Source organism: Microtus oregoni, unplaced genomic scaffold (assembly GCF_018167655.1).
Source record: "Microtus oregoni isolate MIOR12 unplaced genomic scaffold, Mior012 000002F_ref0000024, whole genome shotgun sequence".
NCBI classification, from domain to species: domain Eukaryota; kingdom Metazoa; phylum Chordata; class Mammalia; order Rodentia; family Cricetidae; genus Microtus; species Microtus oregoni.
In genome coordinates this window covers 81,948,926-81,976,915 of record NW_024543061.1, presented here as the reverse complement: position 1 = coordinate 81,976,915, position 27,990 = coordinate 81,948,926, and the positions used below count along the sequence as shown (strand labels likewise).

General features: G+C 41.9%; 1 protein-coding gene across 1 annotated transcript; it reads left to right on the top strand.

Annotated features, from left to right (window-relative positions):
- On the top strand, positions 1 to 22,056 carry Ldhb (lactate dehydrogenase B). The gene is made up of 8 exons (XM_041641397.1): positions 1 to 154; positions 2,518 to 2,651; positions 6,859 to 6,976; positions 9,859 to 10,032; positions 13,443 to 13,616; positions 18,202 to 18,319; positions 19,810 to 19,933; positions 21,697 to 22,056. Exons 2-8 carry the CDS (start codon positions 2,523 to 2,525, stop codon positions 21,862 to 21,864), a joined length of 1,005 nt encoding a protein of 334 aa, XP_041497331.1. The 5' UTR covers positions 1 to 154; positions 2,518 to 2,522; the 3' UTR covers positions 21,865 to 22,056.
- Positions 22,057 to 27,990: the final 5,934 nt, after the last annotated feature.

Below are 27,990 nucleotides of genomic sequence, written 5' to 3'. Positions count from 1 at the left end.
TTTCCAATCACAATAGAGAAAGCTAGGAGGCTGGAGGGCAGCGGCCCCGCCTCCTCCATCTCCTCCTCCTTGCAGATCTAGGCTCGGCGGTGCAGTCTGCTGACTTTGCGGTGGTTTTCCTTCCTCAGCGCGAGGCAGAGTCTCTTCTTGTCCGGTAGGTTTGACCCAGGACCCTAAAGCCTGACTCACAGAACAGCAGGGTGTATGTTGGGGGTAGCGAAGAGGCGTAATTGTTTGGCGGAACAGGAGGAAGGAGCTAGGACACATCCATCTTCTGGGGCCTTTGCCTCTGAGCATCTCAGCTCCAGCCTCTTTCTGCCTGGCGGTTTTTGGCGTCCAGCCCAGGGAGCAGAGGTGGGCAGGAGGCTGGGGCTGAACTCCGGGCTCGATCTGCATCCTGCAGGCTGGTCCCAGGCCTGTGTGCTATCGGGAGAGAGACTTGCACACGCGTAAGTGAGCCTAGTCCCACCAAGTCCTTGGTCGGCAGGTGGCGGACACAGCACTCACCTGCTGGGGTGCAGGCTGGGGGCACGCGCCTAAGTGCCAGGGAATCCGGCGGGACAAGTGGGTCCTGTGAAGGTTAGAAGGCCTTGCACCTAGTGATGGATTAAGTTCCTTGCGATTGTAGGAATGGGGATAAAGCAAAGTTCAGTCGTAAACGTCCGGCTTCATCCCCGGCTCACGCTGCCCCCACTCGCCCCTCCCCCGCCCCCCGCAGCCGGGTATCTGCACTTGCTGTGCCTCTTAGATGCACGAAGGTTTTGTTTACTTCTTGCGTTCAGTGTGCTAGGCCTAGACTTGCCTCCGGAGACTTTATCCGAGATGTGCGCGCTGCTGCCTCCCTCGCGACCTGCTTTGCACAGGAAAGGTGGCTTGTGGGCCGCAAACCGAGTGAGCCCCAACCTGGGGGAATTAGAGGAAAAACCTGGGCTTTAACAGAAAGATCCTCTACGGAGGGGATCTTAGTCCCTGACGCTTGCTTGTTCAAGTCCGCAGAGGAGGGGATGTGAGGGACCCTGAGACTGGCGTGTTTTGTTTGTTTGTTCCAATTTATCTCTCCCTACAGTCACTTCTCTGATTTGACGCCAGACCTGCTACAATGCTTACCATTTCCTTCTCATTTTCTATCACTGTTGGGCGCTGGGAGGAGAATGTGTACTTTTCTCTACACAGCTGAGTTTGCCTGTGCTTGCTGGATCTTCAACAGTGTCGCTTTTGAAATTACCCAAACCAATTTAAGATGTTTTCAGGACAGCCCAGCTGGAGAAAGCTTCTGCTTTCCCTTTCTGAATTCACACACACACACACACACACACACACACACACACACACACACGACAGGCTCTCAGGAATCTCAAGATTTCACTGTGTAACTGTGTGATGGAGTCTGACCTTGACCTCCCCTGATCCTCCTGCCTCCATCTCCTAAATGCTGGGATTCCAGACCTTCCTAATGCTTTCTGGAACCTACCTAACAGATTTTAAGCCAACTAACAAAAATAAACTTGGTGTGGGCAGGGGTTGGGGAGGCTGTGCTTTTCTTACTGGAGAAAGTCAGCCGCTCTGTTGAAGCCGCTTAAAATACTGGGTCTGTTTGAATTCGCTTTAAGTGCTTTGTCCCAGCCCTTTGGAGGCACTTGTCTTTGTGTCCACCAGGAAGCTGCAAATGTGATTCTCTAAGGCAAAATAACCCCTGACGTGGTACAGTTTGGAGAAACGGTTTAAAATAAACTAACAAGCTACAGACTACAATAGTCGTGATTGACTCCAGCTACTTTCTTCAGGACAACTAAGGGGTCTTCACACAGCAGTTAGCAAAGCCAGGTTTTGCCACTTAGCTCTTCAGGGGTTAAAAGTGAAAAACGGCTGTAGGAAGAACAGGATGGGCTATGAACAGGATGATGACCAGGACCTCAGCTGTGATAAGCTAAGCTAAAGAGCAACAAAGTAATCAGCATAGGTTACTAAATTTGATACTTGCTCGTGAAGGAGAAACTTGTGAGGAGGGCAGTGAACGTTTCATGAGATTTAAAGCACAAAACTCAGACTTTGCCAACCCAGAGTGAAAGTAATTATTTATAATGGGAATTATAGTCATTTCTGTTTGCTTATGAAAAGCTATAAATATAAGTTAGCCAGTTAACATGGTGGTATATAAATTTCTTATAGGGACAATGGAAAGAACTAGCTTATTTAAGTACAAATGTCCCTACCCTTTAGCCAGTAATGAGCGATTATAACAAAAAAGGCCATAGGAGTGATGATGGCAACTTAATTGCGTGCTTGGAGTTCTCTGCCCAGGGGAAGAACTTTTATTTTAAGCTCCTAGAGAATTTTCCTGTGTTTAAATCGTCCATTAGGTGTGATGTGGTTCCCGCAAATGCATTCTGTGTTTAGACCACCCTGAGGTTCCTTGTTGCGCTGCACTTTACTCTGCTATTGAAGCTCTGTCGTTTTAGGCTGTTTCTTACTCAGATTCCACTCCTGGAAAATGCATTGATCACCTTTTTCTTGTAGGCAACATGGCAACCCTTAAGGAAAAGCTGATTGCCCCAGTCGCGGAAGAGGAAGCAGCTACCCCGAACAATAAGATTACTGTTGTAGGTGTTGGACAAGTTGGAATGGCCTGTGCTATCAGCATTCTGGGAAAGGTATGTTTTAAGAGCAAGAGAGGTCATGCGTGCTGCAGGAAGACAACCCTCAGCAATCTGAAGTAACTTCGAAGGTCACGCTTACTTATCTTTCAGTACTTGTACACTATCAGAGGGTTCTGGTCACTCTGTGTGACCCAGGGATTTCTTGACACTGCTATAGTAGTGTGGTGTCCCTCATCATATTCACATTTAAAATTCTCCATGTTGTCAAAATCACATCTGTTGTAGCTGGTTTTGCCTCAATCCAAGACAAGCATTTTATATCCTTACCATGCCTTTTTTTCTCTGTCTCGCAAGCCTTTGACTTTTTCCTACTGGTCCAGGTTGGTTTCAGGGCATCCTCTTTGGTATATGCTTTTTGGGGACTTCTTTGTGATTAACCTGTTGGGTGGGTGTCACATCAGGAGGACAGCATGGTAACTTGCCTCATTTCTATGGTGATAAACTGGGACCTGTGGTTGAATGAGTGACTGGAAAATTCAGATGCCGTGGTCTCCGCTTTTTCTTCTTAGGGGATTTTTGTAGAGTGGCTTGTTGAAAGAACGTCTTACTAGTCTCAAATCTTAAACCTATGGCTTTATTTAGAAATGATTTCAAACTTAAAACAGAAAATTTGTAAAAATTATCTTAATAAATCAGCATTTCCATATATGCATCGTTCAGATTTACCAGCCCTTTGCTTTTTGCCGTCTTCTCCCCCTCTTCTCCTCCCTCTCCTTCCTTTCATCTCTCTAACCTCCTCCATTATGTATATATGTATGTATATATGTATGTCTGTATATATGTATGTATACATATACGTATGTGTATGTATATGTGTATGTATGTGTATATGTATGTATACATATACGTATATGTGTGTATGTACGTATATATGTATACATGTACATATGTGTATGTATGTATATATGTATACATATACGTATGTGTATGTATGTATGTATGTATGTATGTGTATATGTATCATGTATGTACTATGAGTTTCCTAAAGCATTTGAGAATATCTTGATGAGATGAAGCTTTCTAAGCCCCCCAGCATGTCTTCTAAGAACAGGACAAATTCTTACATAATCATTGCCGTCCACAGCTCTCGGCAGGCATCAGTTTTAAGGCTGACTTTGTGTCTCCAGACTTACTATTCCTTTCGCCGTCCTCCTGCCTAGACTCTTGGTTGTACTTACAGATAGCCCTTGTGGTTCACATCACTGTTTCTTTCCTTGCATCTCTGACTTTAGTGACTTTGAGGCCTTGCTGGTTCTGAGAGCGTCCTTACATGTGGGAAGAGAGAAGCAATGCTCGCAAGCAGCACCTCCCCCGCCACAGAGTACACTGATTCTTTGTGCTGAGGCTTCCCGAGTACCTCTGACCAAGCATATTCCTTCTGTTTGTGAAGTTTAATGGGTTGTTGTTGTTTTGTTGGGGACTGAGCACAGGAACTCTTCTGTATGCTAGATGAGCATTCTACAGCTCAGTTCCTGGGTGCGTTCCCAGCACTTTTTATTTTAATTGCTTTTGAGATTCTATGGGTATCCCACACTGGTTTCAAAGTTGTGGTCCCTCCTGCTTCCACCTCCTGAATGTTGGGATTAGGGGTATGTGCCACAAGACCTGACCCCAAACTTTTTCTTATTTATTTTATGTGTATGAGTGTTTGCCTGAATGTATGTGCATTCATGCTTAAGAAGGCCAGGAGAGGGTGTTAGATCCTCTGGAACTGAAGTTACAGATGGATGTGAGCCACTGTGTGAGTGCTGGGAGTCTAAACTGGTTCCTTTCCAAGAGTAGCTTGTGCCATTAACCACAGAGCCATCTCTCCAGTGTGTAAATTTTAAATTCTAAAGGATCAAATTGTGAATCTTTTAACTGAGAAATAGTTATCAAAGAACTAATCAGTGTGTACTGTGCCCTTTTGCTTGTTTTCTCTAGGTGCTTTTAATTGGCTAGATACCTATGATATGTGATAGTCTCCTGAATTATAGGGGTTGTAAACTGTCTTAATTGAGTGTTCACTCTTTAGTCAGAACAAAAACAGTTGAGCTTACATTTAAAAAAAAAATAAGTGCATGCCAATGCTAGTAAACTGCTTTATTCTAAACAATTGATAGATTAAATAAAAACAACTTTTGTGTGTGGGGGGAGGGTAGATGCTGCTGTTTTACTGTGGGGTGTCCTTCAAACCAGGCTGGCCTCAATCTTGTGACAGTTCTGCATCAGCTCAACCTTCCAGATGCTGTAATTCTTGGCCCATAACATTACATCCTCCTTACAGAGAACTTTTCTTTTCCTTGTTTTGAGACAAAGTAACTGAGGCAAGAGAAATAATATCACCTGTCCATTGTCACGTGAACTGTACATATGGCTATCCCTCCACGTATCTGACAAAAGACTCTAAAGTTGACCATTGAGATAACATACGCTCAGATAGAGAGAATTCCTGCAGCACACGGGGCCTTGGATTCAGTTCCTCAGCACCACAAAATAATGTACTTATTTAATGTGAATAACCCACCCAGTGCCACAGCAGCATAGGACATGGGAGAGAACTGTAGCCCTGGGTCCTGAAGCCCACTGCAGCTGCTCAGAATATCTTAATACATATCCCTAGGCTAGGACAAGCTCAAAAATGAAAATTAGCGAATGGTACTTCCCCATTTGGTTAATTATTTAAAAAGTTATATCTTTTCCTCCCATAAAAATCTCATACTTAACCAGAACTTGAATATAAAATTGCTGGTATCAAATACCAACCCATTGATGTGAGTCATTTATTTAACTAAGAGGCAGAATTCATAACTACATCCATTCCTCTTGAGATTAAAAAGATTTCTACATTAGCATTCTTGGCTTCCAACTGGTCTTGCTCCTTAATAGTTTATTTATAGTCACAGTAAATGCATGAGCTGTGGAGATATAGGTAGAGAGATTTGAGTCATCCGCAGCATCAGTCCTTGGCCATGCATCTCTTTGTGTATCTTTGCTTGTGGAGGGTGTGCAGCACACACAGTCGGCTATATTCAGCGCTTTGGTTGTTTTTTAGGTGCTGATTCTCCTGCTTCCTTCAGCTAAACATGCACTTCAAAGCTAATTCTCTACGCCCACTGCCACAGAGGCACTGACGACCTGTGGTGTGCTTTCTGACATAAACACTGGCTTGTGTTGTACTGTTACTAAAAGACGATTGGAATGCTGGTGCTGGGTGTGGTTACAGAATCTATTAGGTTATTATTAAGTGAGAAGGTGCTAATTTAGAACTAGAAAATGAAAATGAGGATGTTGTGGGCTCTTAGATGCTGCATGCAGAAGAACGGTTGTCTTTAAAAGTTTTCCAAGCACGTATAAGTAAGAAGGTATATAAAAGTTTGTGTCCATATTTGATACAGAGCTGTCGTCTCTCCCCGTGCTTAGGTATTGGTTCCCGAGGATTGGCTCTTTATCCTAAGACTTGACTGCCCTTCCTGACAAGTTAAGCATTCTAGGGTTCAACCACATTCAACTCCAATGTAAACTCACCTTTGGAGATTTAAATCGATCACTCTCCCATAAGCCCTCTGAATTATGATGACATCAAAACACACTTCTAGTGTTGTTCTGAGTCAGTCTGTATCTATCATCTGTCTTTGTCTCTCTCATAGATATGTGTGTGTTCATATATGTACATATTTATTCATATATATGTTCATATATGTACGTAATGTGTAGGCAATGTGTCTTTTAATGAACCAACTTAACTTTCATGAGGAATCTTTGTAATTTCTCTTGAATTGTCATTGAAGACCAAACACCAAAGTTGAGGATTTTAGACATTGGGTGCTTAGCCATTTGTAAAAGACTTCTTTAGGATATATTGGTCCTAAATCTTCCTTGTGTAACTTAGGGTGCTATTTTTATACTCAAACCCTTGGTGAGCAATTCAAATGAGAAGGTGTGTTACTTTCCCCCACAGACAATCATGGCAGAGAAGGCATGTTTATTTATATCTCTGTAGATCAGGCTGCAAAGATAAGGTGGGAAGTTAAGCCAGCTATAATGTGGACCCCAAGCCCATCCCCAGTGACCCCCTTGTCCAGTGAAGCTTCGTGTCCTCAAGGTTCTACTTTCCACAGACAGCTCTGCTAGCTGGAGCTGCGTGTTCAGAACACACAGCCTGTGAGAGACTTCATACTCAAACCATGATAGGAACGAACGCCTGCTTTTGTGTTTCTAGTCCCTAGCTGATGAACTTGCCCTTGTGGATGTCCTGGAAGACAAGCTCAAAGGAGAGATGATGGATCTGCAGCACGGGAGCTTGTTTCTTCAGACTTCCAAAATTGTGGCGGATAAAGGTAGGTAGTTTCTTTGCATGCTACAAGGGATCTTATGTGAAAGAAATTTTATAATGGATAGATGGTTGGGATGTACCCCCCAGCATGACAAACTTATCATTTACTTTTAATTTATTGCTATTACTACCTGTGGTGATGATGCCCAGGGCTTGCTGGATGCGGAGCAAGTGCCCAACGTTTCCTGAGTTATACTCTATCCTAAATTTTGTTTGTTTGTTTTTTGGGTTTTGTTGTTGTTTGGGTTTCGTTTTGAGACAGGATTTCTTAGAACTGGTTCTGTAAACCAGGATAGCCTTGAACTCACAAATCCACCTGCCTGTGCCTCCTGTGGGCTAGGATTAAAGATGTACACCACCACCACCTAGTTAAAACTATTTTTTTTTAAACTAGAAAAAGTTGTAATTGTGGAGTGATTGTTTTAATAATGGCTAAAAACAAAACACTCATGATCTGTTTTAGTAATTTCATATACTACAAAATTTCCGACTACCTACAAATAGTCCCCTATTTAATTTAAAATTTGTTCTCAGTTCTACTTGTAGAATGTATAGTCATTAAAAATGAGATTCTTGTGAGTTTGAGACCAGCCTGGTCTACAAGAGCTAGCTTCAGGACAGGCTCCAAAACCACAGAGAAACCCTGTCTAGAAAAACCAAAAAAAAAAAAAAATGAGATTCTTCTCCATTTCTACTGCGGCCATATCACCAGTAGAGAATCTCAGGCTGTGGTGTGCTGTGTTGTTTACTGTCTGAATTGGCCTCAGACATGCCAACCTTTTTGCATCAGTTTCTAGACATCCGTTTTCTGGAGATTTTGCTTTAGATGCACATAGCATGTGAACACATTCTGCCTTTGAGAATCCCTGTAGAATGTGGTCCTGTGTGCCACATACCAGAAGTCATCTTTGTCAGCTTTACTTTACAAACACATGGTTCTTGTTCATTTCGCTTACTTGAGACAGAGCTCATGGAATCCAGGTTGCCTTGAACTCACTATGCACTTGAGGCTGGCCTCTCCTAGCTGCCAGGATTATAGGTGTGCAGGACTGTGCTCAGCAGCGCAGTTTGTTTTCTGAAGTAAAATTTGTGTGTTTTCTTTTCTTTTTTTAAATCATCTTTACCTTTTAAAAAATAATAAAACCCCAGAATGATTATATGTAATATCTGTTTTCAAGTAATCTGCATTTCCTTTGTCCCAGAATTGTCCCCTCGTTCCTCAGCTCCCTTGGAAGAAGCTACCTAATGGTTGTTACTTATGTAGCATTCAGAGTCCTGGGTCAGGTGGTTGGGTTTGTCATTCCACCTTCAGAACACAGTCGTAAGGAGGAAATAAGACCAGTCCTTGCATCTTATGGGAAAAGACTGTTAATCTTCTGCATTAATGATGGGAATGAGCTGTTGTGTTGGAATTTGCTGATTGCATCAACACTTCCTTAGCAGAAAAATAAAATATTCTACGAAAATTAATACCACTAGAACATAAATAATCTTCCCTAACAAATATGTGACAACCAGGTGTGGTGGCACACATCTATAATCCCAGCACTCAGGAGGCACAGGCAAGCAGTTCTAGGCCAGCCTGGTCTAGATAATGAGTTCCAAGCCAGACAGGGCTGCATAGTGAGTGATGGGGAAGCTCAGCCAATCACATTCTGTCTTGGGGGTGTGTTGCCCTAAGGCCAAAGAATACAGATAAATCTTGCTTGTGCGCTCCCCACTCTCTCTTTGGTTCCCTGCGCTTATGGAGTTCACGGGACCTTTGGTTGTGTAACTTTTCCCTTTTTCCTCAATTATTAAAAACTAAATCTTTTGTATTGAGCTGGTCTGGTTATTAATCGACCACACCCCTACAAGTGAGACTCTCTTAAACATGCGTACATGCACGCCTTTACATACTGTAGACATGTGTATGTATATGTATAATACATAAGTGTGTAACTCATACTGGCCTTGAATTCATGGCAGTCCTTCTGGTACAACCTCCTGAGTGCTGGCATTAGAAATGTGTCCCATCCCTTGGTACATGGAATATTAGAAATCAAAATTTGATTTCCAATCCAAACTTAACAGTTTCTTTTCCTTTATAGATATCAGTAGCATTATATGGCTAAAGAGAAACTTAAAATTGAGTTTCATTTGCCTTGTGTGTTACTAACAGGAATATGCAAAACCATAATTTCATGGTGATTGTGGAAAGCCTGTCTGCTGGGCTGCGGGCTCACTGACATGTTTCAGCTGTTCATGGAAATCAAATGGACTTCTTAGCCACAGACATACTTTTAGGCATTTCCCTGGTTCATTATTTGCCAGTTTTAAAGTGGGGTTGCTTCATTGTCTCTCAGGGAAGAAAAACTGCAGCTGCAGAAGTTTGAACCTGAAAATCCTTTTTTCTTTCTTGTTTGTTTGTTTGTTTGTTTGTTTTGAGACAGGGTTTCTCTGTAGCTCTTGTAGACCAGGCTGGCCTCAAACTCACAGAGATCCACCTACCTCTGCCTCCCGAGTGCTGGGATTAAAGCTGTGCACCACCACCCGGCTCTGAAAACCTTTAAATAGGGGCTGGAGGAATGGCCTAGTGTTTAGTTGACTACTGTGTGCTGCTCTTCCAGAGGACCTAGGTTCAGTCCACACTACCTGTGTGGGCAGCTCTCAACCACCTGCCACTCCAGCTTCAGAGGATCTGATGCCCTCATCTACACACACACACACACACACACACACACACACACACACACCTTTTTAAAACACAGTCTTTTAATACAGAAACTGTAACTCATGTAAGTTCTGGAGGCTTATGCATGGTGAAGCTTCCAGAGCATGCCATAGATGGCCTGTTTGGCCCAGGAGTTGAATTTAAGGTTCCTTCTCTTGCCATATCTCTTCAAGATTACTCTGTGACAGCCAATTCTAAGATCGTGGTGGTGACCGCAGGAGTCCGTCAGCAGGAGGGAGAGAGTCGACTCAACCTGGTGCAGAGAAATGTCAATGTGTTCAAGTTCATTATTCCTCAGATCATCAAGTACAGCCCTGACTGCACCATCATTGTGGTGTCCAACCCAGGTACTAACGCGGGGCTTTAACTGTGACAGTGGTCTGTCTGGTTCTGTTCTGTCTGCTTCGCCTTTGGGGACTTTGTTTTGGGTTTGCTTACTGGCAGAGTTGGTTCACATGTCTGCTGTTACTGGTGCAGAAAGATGGTGTTTGCAAAACAGATGGCTCCATCCCAGGCCAAATGTTTAAAAATGTGAGTTTTGTATGGTGGGGTTTCATCTTTTTGTTTCAACCATTGTGTGCTGTAGAGCTGGAAGGCATTTGTTAATGCTGTAAGGATGGAGCTGGGCAATGACCCTGCAAAGTATATGTTATGATAAGGACCTGGGTTTGGATCTATAGCAACCAGGTAAAATGCCATGCTTGGGGACACACAGTTTTAATTTCAGTGCCAGGGAGATGGCAACAGGTGATTGCCTGGCACTCATTGGCCAGCCATCCTACCCAAACTGGCCAACTCTGGATTAGTTAATAAGACAGGGAGCAACTGAGGAAGACTCATAGACCTTTGGCCTTCACACTCGCACAAGAATGTGTGTGCTCTTGTGTGCATACGCCGTATATAACACACTCCAGTCCCCGACACCACCTCTTTTAGCCTAATAATAAAAATTATACGATGCCATTGTTTACAGCTTCTGCTGGGCGATCAGACCAGGGTAAAAGTCAGAGTGGGTTCACAAAGCAAAATCTACACCACCAAGTTGCCACCGAGCCATTCATTTGAATTGATAAATCAGGACAAGAGACAAAATAGTCACATCTCCCAAAGGGGCTTGGAGAGAATGACTTGGTAGTTAAGAGCCCGCAGCTGCCTTTGCAGAGGACCCAGATTCAATTCCCATCACCCACATGTTGGCTCACAACCAGCTGTAACTCTAGTTCTGGGGGATCTGATGCCCTTTTCTGGCCTCTGCGTGTGGCATATGGACATATAGGTATATAAACACACATAAAAGAAAAATAACTAAAACTTTCTAAAAACAGAATCAGCTTGTAGAACCTGGTATCAATTGTTTGTCTGTCACCATCTTGCAAAGAAAGTGATTTTGAAATGGCCGAGCTGGTTTTTGTTTGACATTTTCTTGCCTTAGCTTTTTTTCTTTCTGTTTATAAAAAGAACGTTTTCTAAAAACAATTTAAGGTTTTGAAAGTAAATTTTACTTTATCGTGTGCCATAACAAATGGCTAAAGTTCCATCTCTGTCACATGCACACACACACACACACACACACACACACACATACACATGCACAACCACACACACACTTGTTTTGGGGTGCACGGGGGATTGAACTACATGGTAGGTAAGTATTCTCTCGTTGAGCTGTGTCCCCGCTCAGGTCAGTGTCACACATCTTTGGTCTGTAGTTTATCATTTATGTTACTGCGTGATGGTGCGCATACACAGAATGCTGATAAAATGGTAGCGCTGTCTCTGACCCTTCCTTGGAGGATTGTGAAGAAGCTTGGGAATCACTGCAGTTCCCTTAGTACTGGGAGTTGGGACCTGTTAGAGACCATTTCTGTATTTCCATTCTTTATGAGTCTAGATTGGGGCTTCCTGGATGGTTCAGTCGTGTATGTAAACATGTGCACCAGGTCATTGTAGGATAGAAATGGCAGAAAGCTAGCCATATTATTCCATATCCACGTCCTGTTTCAGTCGTCATTAATTATATCACTTCCATGGTAAACTTTCTAAGTCTGAGTCTTCAGGGAACTTCTGTAGGGTGGGAACAATGTCTGCGGCGTGGGGGACCGCTTCTGCATGGAAGGAGGAACCATGTCTGCAGGAGGGGGAATCACTTCTGCATGAGGAAATCACTTTTGTAGGGGAAACCGCTTCTGCAAGGTGGGACCACTTCTGCAGAGTGTGTGGGGGGGGCCATGTCTGTTAGGGGGACCACTTCTGATGTATTCAAGTTGGCATACAAAGGCATTATCCAGTCAGAGCGAGCTTAAAATACTTCGCCAGGCTGCACAGGGGAGTGCAGTGGGGGGGATAACCAGATACACTGTCGGCTTCTTTTCCGACAGTGTACTTCTTTCCTTTTCTTTCCAACATAGCCTTTACCTTCTGTGACCCAGCAAACATCTTACCACTGTGCCACATAGGGGTGAAGGTTACATAGCAGCTGTCCAACCATGAGACAGTAATGACATGAATTTCGTGATAAGTTGTTAGACAATATTGTACTCAAGAAAATGCTTCCTGGCAGCCCTTGCTAACCTAGAAGTGACAATTGTTTGTGATGACAGCCTCCACAGCCACAGACTGTTAGAACTGGGGGCAATCTAAGTGAGTACATCAGTGTCGTGTTGCTGTTAGAGACACCATGACCAAGGCAACACTTATAACAAAATAAAGCATGTAATTGGGGCTGACTTACAGTTTCAGAGGTTTAGTCCATTATCATAGCAGGAAGCATGGCGGCCCACAGGCAGACACAGTGCTGCAGCAATAGCGGAGAGTTCTACATCCTGATCCATAGGCAGAGCAAGAGAGCCTGGGCCTGGCATGGGCTTTTGAAACCTCAAAGCCCACTCCCTACTGACGTGCTTCCTCCAGCAAGGCCACACATATTCCAATAAGGCCATACTTACTCCAACAAGACCACGCTTCCTGATTCTTCTGATCCTTTTAAGTAGTATCATTCCCTGGTTACTAAGCATTCAACTGCATGCTTATAATGTGGGGGAGGGTGTAGTATTAGGAGAGGCGGGCTACGTTCCTGGCACCCGGCCGTCCGCACGGCTAGCTTTACCCGAAATAATTACACAGAAACTGTATTCTTTTAAACACTGCCTGGCCCATTAGTTCCAGCCTCCTATTGGCTCACTCTTACATATTGATCTAACCCATTTCTAATAATCTGTGTTGCCCACGAGGTGGTTTACCAGGGAAGATCTTATCCTGTGGCTGTGTCGGGTGGGAGAATCATGGCAACTGACTGACTAGGCTTCTGCCTCCCAGCATTCTGTTCTGTCTACTCCGCCTACCTAATTTTCTGTCTTACCAGAGGCCAAGCAGTTTCTTTATTACTTAACCAATGAAACAACAGATAGAAAGATGACCCTCCTCCATCAGGAGGGTATTTCTTATTCAGGCCATCCCAGTGAGGCTGAATCAGCCCTTTTTCTTTCTTTCATGGTAAAGTTCATTGACTTGTAAAGTTCCTAGGTATTCTTATGTCAAATAATAATCCATGTGCACAGTTTTTATGTCTTTTATATTTACATTTTTTTTACAAATGCTTCATTCTTATCTGTCTGAACCTGAGTCTGAAAAGTTAAGTTACAGACTTTTTTTAGATCATATCTCATCTGAGAGATGGGCATGTGGAGAGGAAGAAGCCAGAATACCTTCTAATTGGTTCAGCAGTTCAAATTTACTTTCTTTTTTCTAAAATATCTAGTGGATATTCTTACTTATGTCACCTGGAAACTAAGCGGGTTACCCAAGCACCGTGTGATTGGAAGTGGATGCAACCTGGATTCTGCTCGGTTTCGCTACCTTATGGCTGAGAAGCTTGGCATTCATCCCAGCAGTTGCCATGGGTGGATTCTGGGCGAACATGGTGACTCCAGCGGTAAGAAAAATGATTTCCTTTGTGTTTCCAGCTTATGCAGACTGTTCTTTTTTATTTCAAATTTTAGTTTTATATGCTTTGCTATATTTCAGAAAGATTTCAGAAATAGTATAGTTGTATTTTTGACTCTATTCCAGTTTGCTTTTGCTGTCATCTGTTCATCCATCCACCCATCCATCCATCCATCCATCCATCCATCCATCTTTCCATCCATCCATCCATTCATGCATCCATCCACCTTGCTATCTTTTTTTTTTATTTTTGGTTGTTTTACAGACAGGGTCTTACTATGGAACTTTACAATGTAGCTGTCCTGGAATTTGCCATGTAGACCAGGAAGGCTTTGAAATCACAGAAATCTACCCCTGCCTCTCTAGTGCAGGGGGTAGAGGTATGTGCCACCATGCCCAACTTCATCTAGCTATTTTTAAAAACATCTCTGTGTGAACATCTGCACACATGTGGAAATCCGAGGACAACTTTGGGAGTTGCTTTCCTCCTATCACAAAGTTATCAAGGATCAAACTCAGGCCATCAGTCTTGGCAACAAACACCTTTACCCGCTGAGCCAGCTTGCCTGCCTCACTGTGTTTGCTGTCCCCCATTAAATCATAGTCTTTTCTCCCTAAATCCTTGAATCTGTGATTTCTTCTATTCTATCTTTCCCTCCTCCTTCATGCTTTACTTTGTTCTGTGGTTTTGCTATTGTTTTTCATGCAGTCCAGTTTTTGCCTAAAATTCCCAGTATCAGAAGATAACCTTGAACTCTGATCCTCCTGCCTCTGTCTCCAGATTGCTGGGATCAAAGCCTGGGGGGGGGTCCTTTTTTCTTTTATTTATTATTCAGGAAATGTAACACTGAGCCAATATTTAACCCATGGGCAATTTGCAAATATCATCCTCTGATGTCCTGTGGGCCCTTTTCCCCATCTGGATCCATCCTGACATCTTGGGTCATAACTCATTCTGTTTCCTGAGTCTTCTTTAGTCCGGAGCAGTTCTTGATCTGTGTGTCTTCATGATGTTGACATTATTGGAGTACAAATATCCATCCATGTCTGTTTCTGAAGAGTTCAAGGTTATGTTTCCAGATAAATATTGCACAGGTTCTGGGGCCTCTGCCGTGTTTTCCCGTGGGTGTGCAGTACTTTGGTCTGTTAGTGTGTCGATTTTATCTTAGAGCAGTGGTTTTTTTTCCTATTCCCTTATTGACCTGTATTTATACAGAATGAGAGAAAAGTCATTCTTTTTTGGGCACAGTTAGATAGATCCATGGTTGTTGGAAGAGGACTGCTTGTTTGTTCCGGACTCCCAGAACCAAAATCATTACACAGAAACTGTATTAATTCCATCACTGCGTGGTCCATTAGCTCTAGCTCTTATTGGCTAACTCTTACATCTTATTTAACCCATCTCTATTAATCTGTGCATCACTACAAGGTTGTGGTCTACCAGCAATGTTTCAGTGTATCTGTCTCCAATGGATCCATGGCTTCTCACTGATTCTGCCTCCTTTCTTCCAGGATTCAGTTTAGTTTTCCCCACCTACCTAAGTTCTGCCCAAACAACAGGCCAAGGCAGTTCCTTTATTCACCAATGGTATTCACAGCATACAGAGGGAAATCCCACATCACCTCCCCTTTTTTGTTTAAATAAGAAGGAAGATTTTAACTTTAGCATAGTAAAATAACATAACAAAGCAGGTATTAAGCAATAATTACAGTTACAATATTTATATCTATTTTATCATTTACCATAATTAAGGAAAGCTATATTATTACTATCTACTCTCTAACTCCATCAAAGACTCCAGTGGGATATATTACCTAAGTAAACAGGAAGTGCATTAAAAGCAACTTCCAAAATTCTAGAATTGACAGAGAAATCTCACTATCTGGAAAGTCACCCAAAGTTTTTCTGTACCATTAGGGCATCCATTTTTAGCCTACAGACCCATAGTATCCAGCAGACTTTTCCATAAAGCAGGAGATTTTAAAGATAGATCTGCTATATTGGCAGTTTGCCAGTCACTTTTTTATGTGTCCTGCAGAATGTCTAGCAGACTCTTTCATGAAACAAGAACTCCAAAGGACAGTCTTACCTTTAGGCAAGTTTAGCAGTCATTTTTCTGTGGGTCCTGCATGTCCAATTAAGCAGTCCAGGCAAGAGCAGTTTCTTATCCAAATTGCTAACAAACCCCATAAGGAGCCTCTTTGATGCCCATTATCCTTTTGAAGTAGATTGGTGCTGCCAGGAGCAGATGTGTCATAAAAGTCCTAAGATTTTAAACATTTTAAATGTCATATTCTGTAGTCTTTGAAAGGTTTGAAGAATGTCTTCCCATCTGAAATACATAACTGTCCATCTAGAAAATCTAACATGACTACAAGCTTGACTATTATAGATGATTATCTATTAACTTTTATTTCTTAATTATACATTACATTTTAAAATGAACTACACAATCACAAGATAGAACAAAATTGACCTCAAATTTTATCAATAAACCAAGATCAATACCAATGCAAATCTCTAGCATATCCCCTTTTAAATGTAAACAAACATTTATAAATAATATTTAGGAATATGGGCACAATTCTTCTCTAAACTGCTTTCTGCTGTTTATTGGGCAAAATAATTTTTGAGGATTGTTTAAGGCAACCTTTTAGTGGGTATTGGTCCATCAAACCACATTAGTCTGGAAGCAATTCACAGAGTCTCATACTCTGTGGAAACAAAAGAAGAACCTCTTTTCCAAAGCAACATATCCTTAGAACCATATTTTGAATTTAAGGTACTTTTAAAATACATATGTTGGTTCAGCTTAGCAGCCCATACAATGAAATGTGTCTCTGTACTTAGCTCATTCACAGTCAAAAAATTTAAAGAAAACATAATAATCTACATAATCCGTCTCTCTTTGTATATCTTATCTTTACATGGCTTATTTATTTTTACTCTGTTACCTTTTTTTTACAAGTTTAATACTTATTTTATTATCTTTACTCCTTTAATCTATTACTATCTGTATTCTTTCATATTGCATTTACTATCTCTTTACTCTTTTTTTTCTCTCCCAAGCCTATGTACATTTTTTAAACACTGTGTCTCATTTAGAGGTCTTTTCCATCTTGATTTGTCTTTATTGTATATCTGTGATTATTTTTTGAACAGAATTGCTTCTTAAAATGTTAAGCCCTTCTTATAAACTTAAGTGGCGCCATTGCTAGAGGAAATACAGCACTGCCTGCTTGTCCTGCCCAGCCCAGCATGGTGGAGCTGTTTGCTACCTCTGAGAGCCATGCTCACAGCCCCATTTTTAGGCACACAGTGGGTCTTTGTCTCCACAAAGCAAGTTGTAGCATTCTTCTCACAGACCCCATTTAAATGCTCCTTGGCTGGATCTCCTGAAAGAACCAGGGGTCATGCTAGCAGCACGGCCCAGAAAGCCCGCATTTCAAAACCACGGCTACCACTGAGTCAGGAAAACCTCTCTTTAAGGAGCTGCAGCACACCACCAGCAAACAGTGAGAAACTGTGTTAAACTCCGTATTTGTTTTCTCCACCTACCTAAGTTCTGCTCTATCAACAGGCCAAGGCAGTTCTTTTATTCACCAATGGGATTCACAGCATACAGAGGGGAATCTCACATCCCATGGTGTTCCTTAAAATCCATGAGGATGTCTAGTTGGCCTGAAGCAGTAGAAACCATGGACCATGAGGGTCTTACTTGGTCCCTAGCAGTTTAGCTGCTGTCTCTGTGTAGTTGCACTGAACTGTACTTGACTCATACTGCGAGTCACACTTTTGGAGTGCGAGACTGAGGTTTCAAACTCCAGTTCCTGTGTTTGTTTGCAGACATTCTCCCCTAAATTATGGAGACCCTAATTTATATATTAGTGTGCTTTTATAATAACTGTATTTGGGTATAATTACCATAGATTTTTTTTTCTTAAGAAGAAATGGGCTTTTGTTACCAAACAAACAATCCCCAGTAGAGGAGTTTATATTTCTAAAATTGAGAGTTTAGGATGGTCCCAAACTATAATCTCTTGTGATTTTTACCAACCTAGAGATTTGGAAATAATTTTATGTTCTCTATAAATTATACAGTGACTGTTTTGAACCACATATGTTGAGAGTGAAAAGGTCAGTAGTAGGGACTGGAAGCATGGCTCAGCAAAGAGCAGTCGCTGCTGAGGCAGAAGGCAGAGGACCAAGTTCATAGCACCCACATTAGGTGGCTCACTACTGCCTGTCACTTCAGCCCCAGTTGCTTCGACTCTCTCTTCTGGACTCCTTGGGCACCTGTACATGCTCATACAAGTACATACATACATACACATACATACATACATACAAATTATGTATGTGTGTATGTACACATGCATGTTATATTTATTTATTTATTTATTTAAAAGGTCAGTTTTGTTGCTAGTTGAAGCCAAGTATTAGAACAAATACTTCCCCAAAAGGGGATGAAAACTCTACTAGAGTCAGATGCCACTGAATAGTACCAACTGGTGTTGGGATAATTTGCATCAGAGTTGAGATCTGAGATAAGAAAGTTTTGTTTTTCTCACAGTGGCTGTGTGGAGTGGGGTGAATGTGGCAGGAGTCTCCCTTCAAGAGCTGAACCCTGAAATGGGAACGGACAATGACAGTGAAAACTGGAAGGAAGTACATAAGATGGTGGTGGACAGGTGAGTAGAGATGACCCCACCTTGGTGAGTTCGTGTCCTGTCCTGGAAGGTAAAACTCTAAGCTGTTTCCAGACAGCCTGCTCAGGAAGCTCCTCCCCTGATGAGTCTCTTTAAGAAGTGGGCAGGATTAATTTAGACCAGTCAGATTTGCTGTGCAGGTATCTAGAGAAAGCTGCAATACAAATCCAGCTGTAGCAGTCAACATGGAACTGCCTAGAGAGAGGGCCTTCACTGTGTTACCTGTCAACCAATAAGGTAAACCTGGACCCTGTTAGTCAAATAACCACGTGCACACACAGTCAGGCAAATTGCTGAAAGTATTTAAGCAGCACTGGTCTTACTGTCCTTCACCATACCCCACCCCCTTAAAAAAGTCTCCCACATTAATTTCGTTTTCTAAAGCCATTCCTCTCGGTTACCAACTATTCTCTTTCATGATTGTTGTGTCCCAACAATGTATCACTTTGAAATGCAGCCAAAAATGCAGGCTTGCATTGGATTCTTCTGGTTCCGATACTCAAGCTGACTATCATACTGGAAGCCATTTAACATTCAGGGTTATCTATCACCCCTCTTCTCCCAGATGCATTAAGTATAGGTTATAGTCATTGATAATCATGTTAGTTGTGTTTAGTGTAAGACCCTGGAGACTTGTCAAAATGAAGCCACACATTACATACAGGGCTTTATCACTGACAAGTGTTCAGTGTTATTATTTGCAAAGTTCTTGCAGAAAAATTGCTACCTCAAATATGGAAGTTTTACTTAGAATGACTCTTCTTGGAGATTTTGACTGAGTAGTAAAAATAAATCTACGGGTTAAAAATTTCTTAGATTTTTCAGTGCTTTGATTTTATGAATGAAGTTACTGCTCATTTGAGTGATGGCTTGTCTTGTCTTTCACTGTTTCCTAAGTTCATTAATACATTTGGAAATACACTTCTTTGTAAATCAATGGTGGTGGGAAGTGTATGGTTTTAAGGACTGGAGAAATAACTTATCAATCAAGAGTTTGTACTGCTCCTGTAAAGGACTGGAGTTAAGTTCCCAGCACCCACAGTGGGTGACTCATGATTGCCTATAACTCCAGCTCTAGGGGCATCTGATACCTCTGACCCCTGGATACTGGCACTCATGTGCACATGCACCCACCTGCACATACAAACGCACAGACACATGGTACACATGCATACATTTTAAAAAAAATCTTGAAAAGAGAGTGAACATTCATAACCATCATGACTTTGTAAATATTCACTGATACCTGTGTATCACTCTGCCATGTAGTCCTTACATTTTTACAGCTTTTATTTGTACATTAATTCACTTGATGCTCATAAAAATCTTACAAAGCAAGTGTATGTTCTCCTTTACTAAGAGGAACTAAAGCCGGAAAAGTTTAGAAATTGGCCAAGATGACCATTAGAGACAGAGCAGGTATCAATTCAGTGTCAGGTTCAATGATCTCTCAAATGGTTTCTTTTCCTAAGTGCCTATGAAGTCATCAAGCTGAAAGGATATACCAACTGGGCCATTGGGCTAAGTGTGGCTGACCTCATTGAGTCTATGTTGAAAAACCTGTCTCGGATTCACCCTGTGTCTACGATGGTGAAGGTGAGAGAAACCGCTGGGGGAAAAAAGTAGCAACGTGTCTAGTCTCATGTTGTATAAAGAGATTCATCTAGAGAAAGACAAAGAAGCTTCAGTCCACAGTTACTTCTGCATTTACAGTTTATAGAAACATAGTTGATCTCTCCCCAACCAAAGGCTAAGGCAAGAACACTTAACTTTGTAGGAGCTAAAGTGTCTGATAACGTTTTCTGAGAAATCTTCCTTGTGTGCCATAAACACTATTAACCATGAGTCCTGTTCAGAACCTGCCCGTACTGTACTATTAAATAAGCATATACGAGGTCCATTTTAAGCTTATGTAATAAACCGTAGACAGCCTTTCATGGAGCACTCGATAACGTAGCAAATCTAGTTTAATTCAAAAACTATGAAGCAAACATACAAAAGAGGCCAAAAGAACCTGAAGCCAGGGACTGGATGTAGGTTTGGTTTCTCAGTTCTGCTGAAATCAGGTGTGGTTGTGCAGATCTGAGCACTGAGGATGTAGAGACAAAAGGATCAGAAGTTCAAAGTCATCCTCAGCTACATGGCAAGTTTGAGATGAACCTTTACTGCATTACTTCGTTGGAATAAAATCCATCCAAGAAAAGCAAAGTTATATTAAAACAGCGTATGTAGCAAGTGAGTTGTTTCTACATGTCAGTGCCAAGAATGGAAAAAAAATTATGGCAAGTAAGTGAGATCCCCAAAAGTAAGCTAGCTGGCTGGGAAGCTGAATTGACAAGCTGTCATTTCAAAGGGGAGTAAAGTGAAGAACCATCAAGGAAGACACCTGCTGCCAACTTCTGACTTCTACATGCACACACTGAAACACGATGCACACATGCATCCCCACACATACAGAAAGGTTAGGTGTACAGCATGGCACCAGATGTTTGGCTTAGCGTACTATGGACAGTTTATAAAGCGAGTATGGGTCAATTTGAGTAATTGTTGACTTCTTTAGGGTGCCTAGAGAAGAATGTTTATTTTATCTACTTTGGTGTATGTACAAAAATGTTTGAGGTTAATAGTTTTAAAGACTAAGATAACTAATTAAACCATTAGTTATATAGAGAAATTGAACCCATAATCAATTCCCTTATTTAAAGAACATTTGAGAGCCAGTTAAAACTGCTTCCTCAGCACCTCTTGATGGTATTGTCACTCCAGTTCCAGGGGATCTGACGCCCTCTTCTGGCTTTTGTAGGCACCTGTACTCATTGGCACACATAAACTCACAGACACAAACACACACAAAAATTGTTGTTGTTGTTTTGTTTTCCAAGACAAGTTTCTCTGTGTAGCCCTAGCTGTCCTGGAACTTGCTCTGCATAGTTTAGCTTCAACGATCTGTGTACTTCTGCCTTTTGAGTGCTGGGATTAAAGGCATGTGCCACCCCAGGCACAAACAATATAAAAATGAAAAAAAAATGAGTTGATGGAAAGTTATCCATTAAGGGACCTCATTGAAAGTCATTTAAAGATTCATATAGCAAAGCGTATTTAAGCAGAAAATAGTATTTGACTTGAAAACTAAGTACTGACTACCTTCTTGTAACTAGTTTTTCTGCAGTGTAAGTTTGTATAGTCTATAAATATGAAAATGACTTCAAACCCCAAAGATATATGGACATATGGACCAGTTAAATGAAAAATAGAATACATGTTCAGCAAATCTACAGTCATCTGTTTTCAACATAACTCTCCTGATCATTTGTGCCATGACCTCATGCCTTGTCTGAATGCTTTTGTTGCTCTCATAGGGGATGTATGGCATTGAGAACGAAGTCTTCCTCAGCCTCCCATGCATCCTCAATGCCCGAGGACTGACCAGCGTCATCAACCAGAAGCTGAAGGATGATGAGGTTGCTCAGCTCAGGAAGAGTGCAGACACCCTGTGGGACATCCAGAAGGACCTAAAAGACCTGTGACTGCTGGGTTCTAGGCTGTAAAACCCAAGCCTCCAATGCCACTAACCGTGAACCTTTAGTCTTCAGCCTTGTCTATAGGTCGCAATTTGCTTCTCCCCTGACATGTGATATGAGCTCACAGATCAAAACCCAGACTTGTTTGATGTTTGCACTAGGAGCTCTTGAACAAATAAAGTTAGACATTGCAGCGTGCTTTCTTGTGTCCTTTTCTCTAGGCTGTTTGAGATGGTGTCTCAGGACCTTTGTAGCTAGGGCCAGCCTTGAACTTGACCTTCTGGCTTCTGCTTCCCTGGTGATGAGATACAAGATATAAGCTCACTTTGTATGCTTCTCCTCCTTTTTTAAAATGACCTTCCTCCACCTTCAGTGTCCCTAAATTCTGCCATCTCTGTTTCTGTAACCTGCCTTAGGGTCAGCATTAGAATATTCACTCGTAGTGTGTTCCATGATTTCCATGTCTTGAGAATATGGTTACAGCTTTTGAAGAGTTTTAATTATGGCTATGTGGAGATATGTGCACCTGGTGTCACAGGCACCAGATACCCTGAAGCTGGAGTCACACGTGGTTGTAAGTTAACTGATGTCAGCGCTGGGAGCCAAGCAAGGGTCCACTGCAAGGGCAGGCAGAACATGTTCTTTGTCCCTGAGCCATCTCTCAAGCTGTGGCTACAATTTTGCGGGTATAACTAGAGAAGTAATACGTATTTGTGTGTGTGTGTGTGTGTGTGTGTGTGTGTGTGTGTGTGCGTGTGTGTGCTCGCATGCTCGCATGTGTACCTTTCTTATAAAATCTCCCATTTTAATTCTCTGAAAGGAAGAAACTGTCCTGTGAAATTGGGAAAGACTTAAGTTGGAGTTGCTTTTGATAGTGAAGGAACACGAATGTTTAGGTTGAGTCACCCAGTCCCAGGTGTCAGGAAGACAGCACAAGAGAGAAACGAGAGAGAGACAGATAGAGACTGATACACATGGGTTATCTAAGACTCAGCTTGGGGATGGTTAAGAGCCATTATAACAACCCTGGTGTGGTAGTTTGAATGTGTTTGCCCCCCATAAGCTCATGGGGCTATTAGGAGGTGTGGCCTTGTTGGAGGAGGCTGGGTGACACACACCTTTAATCCAGACTTGGAGGCTGGAGCACACACCAATCTAGACTGCAGTGGACACCTTTAATCTGGGCCACACCTTCTGATGGAAGTGTCACTGTAGGGGTGGGCTTTGAGGTCTTTTTCTCCATCTTTACTCTGAGCTCCAGCACCAGGTCTCCCTGCATGCTACCATGCTCTACTTCATGATCATAATGGACTGAACCTCCGAAACTGCAAGTGAGCCACCCTCAATTAAATGTTTTCTATATAAGAGTTGCCATTGTAATTATTCAGCCACAGATAAGGCTGCACTTCCGGGTTCTAAAGGCAGGCATGTCCGGACGGGTCCTCGGACACAAAGGGCCCCCGCATGACCCACGTGCACACATGCATGGTTATATCCACGTATGACTCAGCGAAAGCCTTGCACGCATGTATGAGTCGCTCATCATCTGTGTCATCAGTGTATAACATAGTCACGCCCACCCCCTGTGTGCATGTGCTAAGCAGCTTTTAAAAGCTGGACACGCCATCTCCCCCCGCCTCTATGCACATGGACCCCGAGGCCTGTATGCACCCCCTCTAATAAACTCCTAAGTGAGTTTGTTTGTGTTCCGTGTTTCCTTCTCACTCGCGCCAGGTAATTTCAGTCATGGTCATGGTATCTCTTCAAAGCAATAGTAAACCCTAAGACACCTGGGTTTGAGAGTCAGCTCTGTTCTGGATTGACAGTGGTCTGAGCATGTTACCTGCCATCTAATTGAACCAAAGCCTTAATTCCTTCATCCATGCGCAGTGGTGGTAATGGTTCCTTTTCAATATGAATTGTTTACCCTATTTTGAAGCTAGGCAAATGCTTGCCATTGAGCTGTATCCCTAGCCAAAGATATGTAAATAAAATGAAAAAATTATATAGAACTCTTAGTACAAGGTGTGGCCATAATAAAGACTAACAGCCCACTAGGGCTTATATTGCAGATGTATACACAGATTTTGATCTCCCAAGTTATAAGGTCGTGTTTCTTTGCCTTGGCACTAATGATGCTTTGGACTGGATAATACTCACTGTAGAAAACTGGCAGTGAGATGTTTGGCCCCAGCTGGGATGGTCACCTGACAGACCTGACAGATGTCCATGGACACCATTTCTCAGGGCACTCTAAAGATTCCTGTAGTTATCTCCAAATGTTCCTGGCAGAAGGAACAAAGTCACCCTGATTAAAACAACTACCATGAAGATTTTCATCTCTGTTTGACCGTGAGGAAAAATGAGAGGTGTCAAAAGATGACAGTCACTGAACAAGTAAGATTCAAGCCAGACCTTGGAGATTCTAAATGACTGCTCTTAACATTCATGTGTTCTGAAGCAAACGCCACTTCTTCATAACACGTTGAAGTTTTGTTTCATGTTCTAATATACCTGAGGATGTTTGTGTTTTGGTAACAGAGACCAAGACAGATGTTAAATTAATTTTTCAAGTCATATTTCAACCAAGACAGATATTACATTTATTTTTTTTCAAGTCATATTTCCAAAATATATGTTTGCATCAAGACCATTTCTATAAGGAGAGAGGATATGCCTCGATGCCAGTTCTTGGTAATATTTTCTGAAGTGAATGCTGAATTCATAGTAAACTATTGGTTTCCAAGATTCAGCTTACAGACCAGTTAAGAGTTTAAATGGGATTCTTGTTTCTGCTGGAGCTCCTACATCCTGCCATGGAAGTCTGCAGTTAAGGGCTGAGTAGGAAGCAGAAGCTGTTCACCAAGTTTAGGAACAGTGTTCAGTGTCAATGACTCAAGAAAACAAAATGTGTAAGTGTGCATTATATTTATATGTCCCCATTTTAAGAAATTATCTGTGGGTATGTGCACATTGGTGATGGTTAGGAAAGGTGTGAAACCCTCTGGAGGTGGAGGCAAAGGTGGCTGTGGGTGCTGGGTCCTCTTCTGTACCATCTCAGCCCTATTGCATATTTAATATAGAAAAGGGACACTAGTCCTGATGTTAAAGATCATAGATCTCCAAATGCATGGAATCATGGTGTCAGATTTTTCCACTTTAACTTTTCTTAGTCTTAGTTGATGTAGGAAATTAAATTGAGGACCTTGCTCATGCTAAGTATGTGTCCTGCCACTGAGGCACAGTTCTAACCCCATAATCAGACTCTTTAAAATGTAGCAAGTGATATAGACTGAGTAACATTTGGAAATGACCTCAGTTGTGAACCTGGATGCCTTTGTTGTTATGGTAAGAATAGCACAGGGGTGAAGTCCAAAGTGCTGTGCCAGTCTTGGAAAACAATCTGTGAAATGATAGGGAACAATTTATAAACATTTAGGAATGTGGAGGCGGTATGAACACGCTGAAAGCATGGCTGGGGAAAGGGGTAACGTTCATGAGTATCTCACCCTACACAGAGGGCAAATATGTATACATGGAGACTTTCATGTATCTGGTAAGACTAGAGAAAGAGTCCAGAGGTTAGGAACATCAGCTCGCTTCTAGAGGACCTGGGTTCAATTCCCAGCACCCGCATGGCAGCTCACAACTGTCTGTGACTCCATTTCCAGAGGCTCTAATTCTCTTTTCGGGCCTCCTCTAACACCAAGCACTTCCATGGTATGCAGACATACATACATGCAAAGCACCCACATACATAAAATAGTATTTATTTTTAATTAGGAAATAAATACATATGGAAAATCCTTTTATGCCTTGAAGTTTGGAAAAACTTCTCCAAGGTATAAGTCCGGCTTTTCACAAGAGAACCAGGTTTCTTCCCATAGAAACAATTCCCCAGAAACAGCAGCTGACACAAGGAGACACAAGGCAAAGACCCAGCTACTCAGCGTGTAAGAATTAAGATTTAATTTTGAGAACAAATTAAGGAAAAGATTCTAGGTGCTGTGCCTCTAAACAGAGATAGTTCTTTTGTTTCCCTGGCTGCTCAGACCTGAATAATCATACAGAAACTATATTAATTACAACTCTGTTTGGCCATGGCTTATGCACATTTTCTAGCTAGTTCTTACAGCTTAACCCATTTCTATTATTTTACATTTTACCACTAGGCTCTTGGTTTGTTTCATCTTGCTTCTTGGGCAGCTACGTGGCATCTGCCTCCTTTGGCAGCTACTTGGCGTCTCCTTGACTCTGCCTACTCTCTATCACTGTATCTCTGTTCAGAATTCCTGCCTGGCTTTACTCTGCTAAGCTAATGGCCAAAACCGCTGTAGTCATCAACCAAAAAAAGCAACACATATACAGAAGGACAGCCCATATCATGTGCTTAGTTAGATTATTTCTAAAAATAACTATTCAAATTGATATTAAATATGTGAAAAACTATCCATAAGTAAAAGGATATCGATAGACTGTTTTCACTCACAGAAGAAAATAATACAAAATATTGATTTATTTCTTAAACCTTTACATTTATTTATTTATTGTGTGTGTACGCGCACGTGTGTGTGTGCGCGCGCGTGTGTGTGTGTGTGCGCACACACTCACACACGAGCACACATGCCACAGTCCATATGTGTGGAGGTCAGCGAACAACTGGCAGGAATTGCTTGTCTACGTCCATCATGTTTGTCCTGGGGACTGAACTTGGTTCACGAGGCTTGGCCGCAGTGCCTTTACCTCCTGAGCTATCTCACAGGCCCTCAATCACTTTTTTGAACTCCATAATGATTTGTGAACCATCATTTTCTTTTTCTATCCCTTGTTAACTCATCGGTGCTGATAGCAGAGTAAGGCTTTACAGCGTCAAAACCAATATCTCCTATTAGTTGACAGAGAAGGAACAAATTCTTGAGTCCCCAAGAGACTGGAGTAATTTATTTTGAAACTGAGAAATCCCAGGACTAAGAGTCAGAGAGGAGCAGACATTTAAGCAACACCTTATCCCAAGATGAGTCTAGATTTGAATAAAAACAACTTTCCAGGAAATATAGAAAGCATGAAGGGTTTAAAGGGTTAAATAACAGGGAATTTTCATCCCAAATGGGGTGCGGGGTGGGAGGAGGATCAGAATAAAACTATGGTGCATGACCCAGGTTCTCGTTGATTTTGTCTATAAGATATTTAGTGACCTGTATTTCAAAACACCGATGGTTGTCAGGCTTGCCCCCTGGCCTCGAGGAAGGTGAAAGCTGCTTGGAACATGAGCCTCCCACTCATCCCTGCAGCTGTTACTTTCAGTTCCCCTGGTGACATGAATTATTCTTTCTAATCGGCTGAATATTTATAAGAATGATGTGTGGTGTATTTTTAACAGTGCTTAAAAATAGCTCCTAGCTCCTAGCTCTGCCAACAGGCACCATGAGCTGCTCCCTTAACGTTTAAAAATATATTAAAACTATCTTTATTTATTATCGTTTCTGTCTTTAGTATTAACATATAGCCAGGGGAATGGAGAAGAATGTTTCACAGTGCTTATCATGAGCAGGCTCAATCGTGTGTTAACAAAAATGGTCTTAATATTAAAAGTCAGTGAGGTGATACTTGCAGGGAGGGGGTTGGCCAGGGTGGGAGGCAGATGAGATTGGGTGGGGCTATGATCAAAATGCAAAATCTATTTGTATAAAGTTGTCATAGGATAAATTTATTTCTTAAAAGCCCATGATAATTCTACAAGTCAAGGTAATATTCATAGAGATGATGACAAAGCATAGTTTGTCCATGTTAACTCTTAAACAGTTTCCTGTTTATGCTCTGTAAGGTCATTCATATGTTAATAACACAACTCTATTTGGGCAGCCAAACTCACTTAAGGGAAAGAACAGGATCTACTGATAAATTGATTTTAAACTTATGAACATTGAGAATAGGATACAATGTTTTCTTCTTTCCTCTTTCATACAGACAAATAAGAAACATGAAGCAGGAGCTGAAGAGGTGGCTCAGTGGTTGAGAGCATTTGCTGCTCTTGCAGAGGACCTGGGTTTGGTGGCCAGCATCAAACTGGCAGCTCACCACTATCTATATCTGCAGTTCTAGGGGATCTGATGCTCTCTTCTGACTTCCATG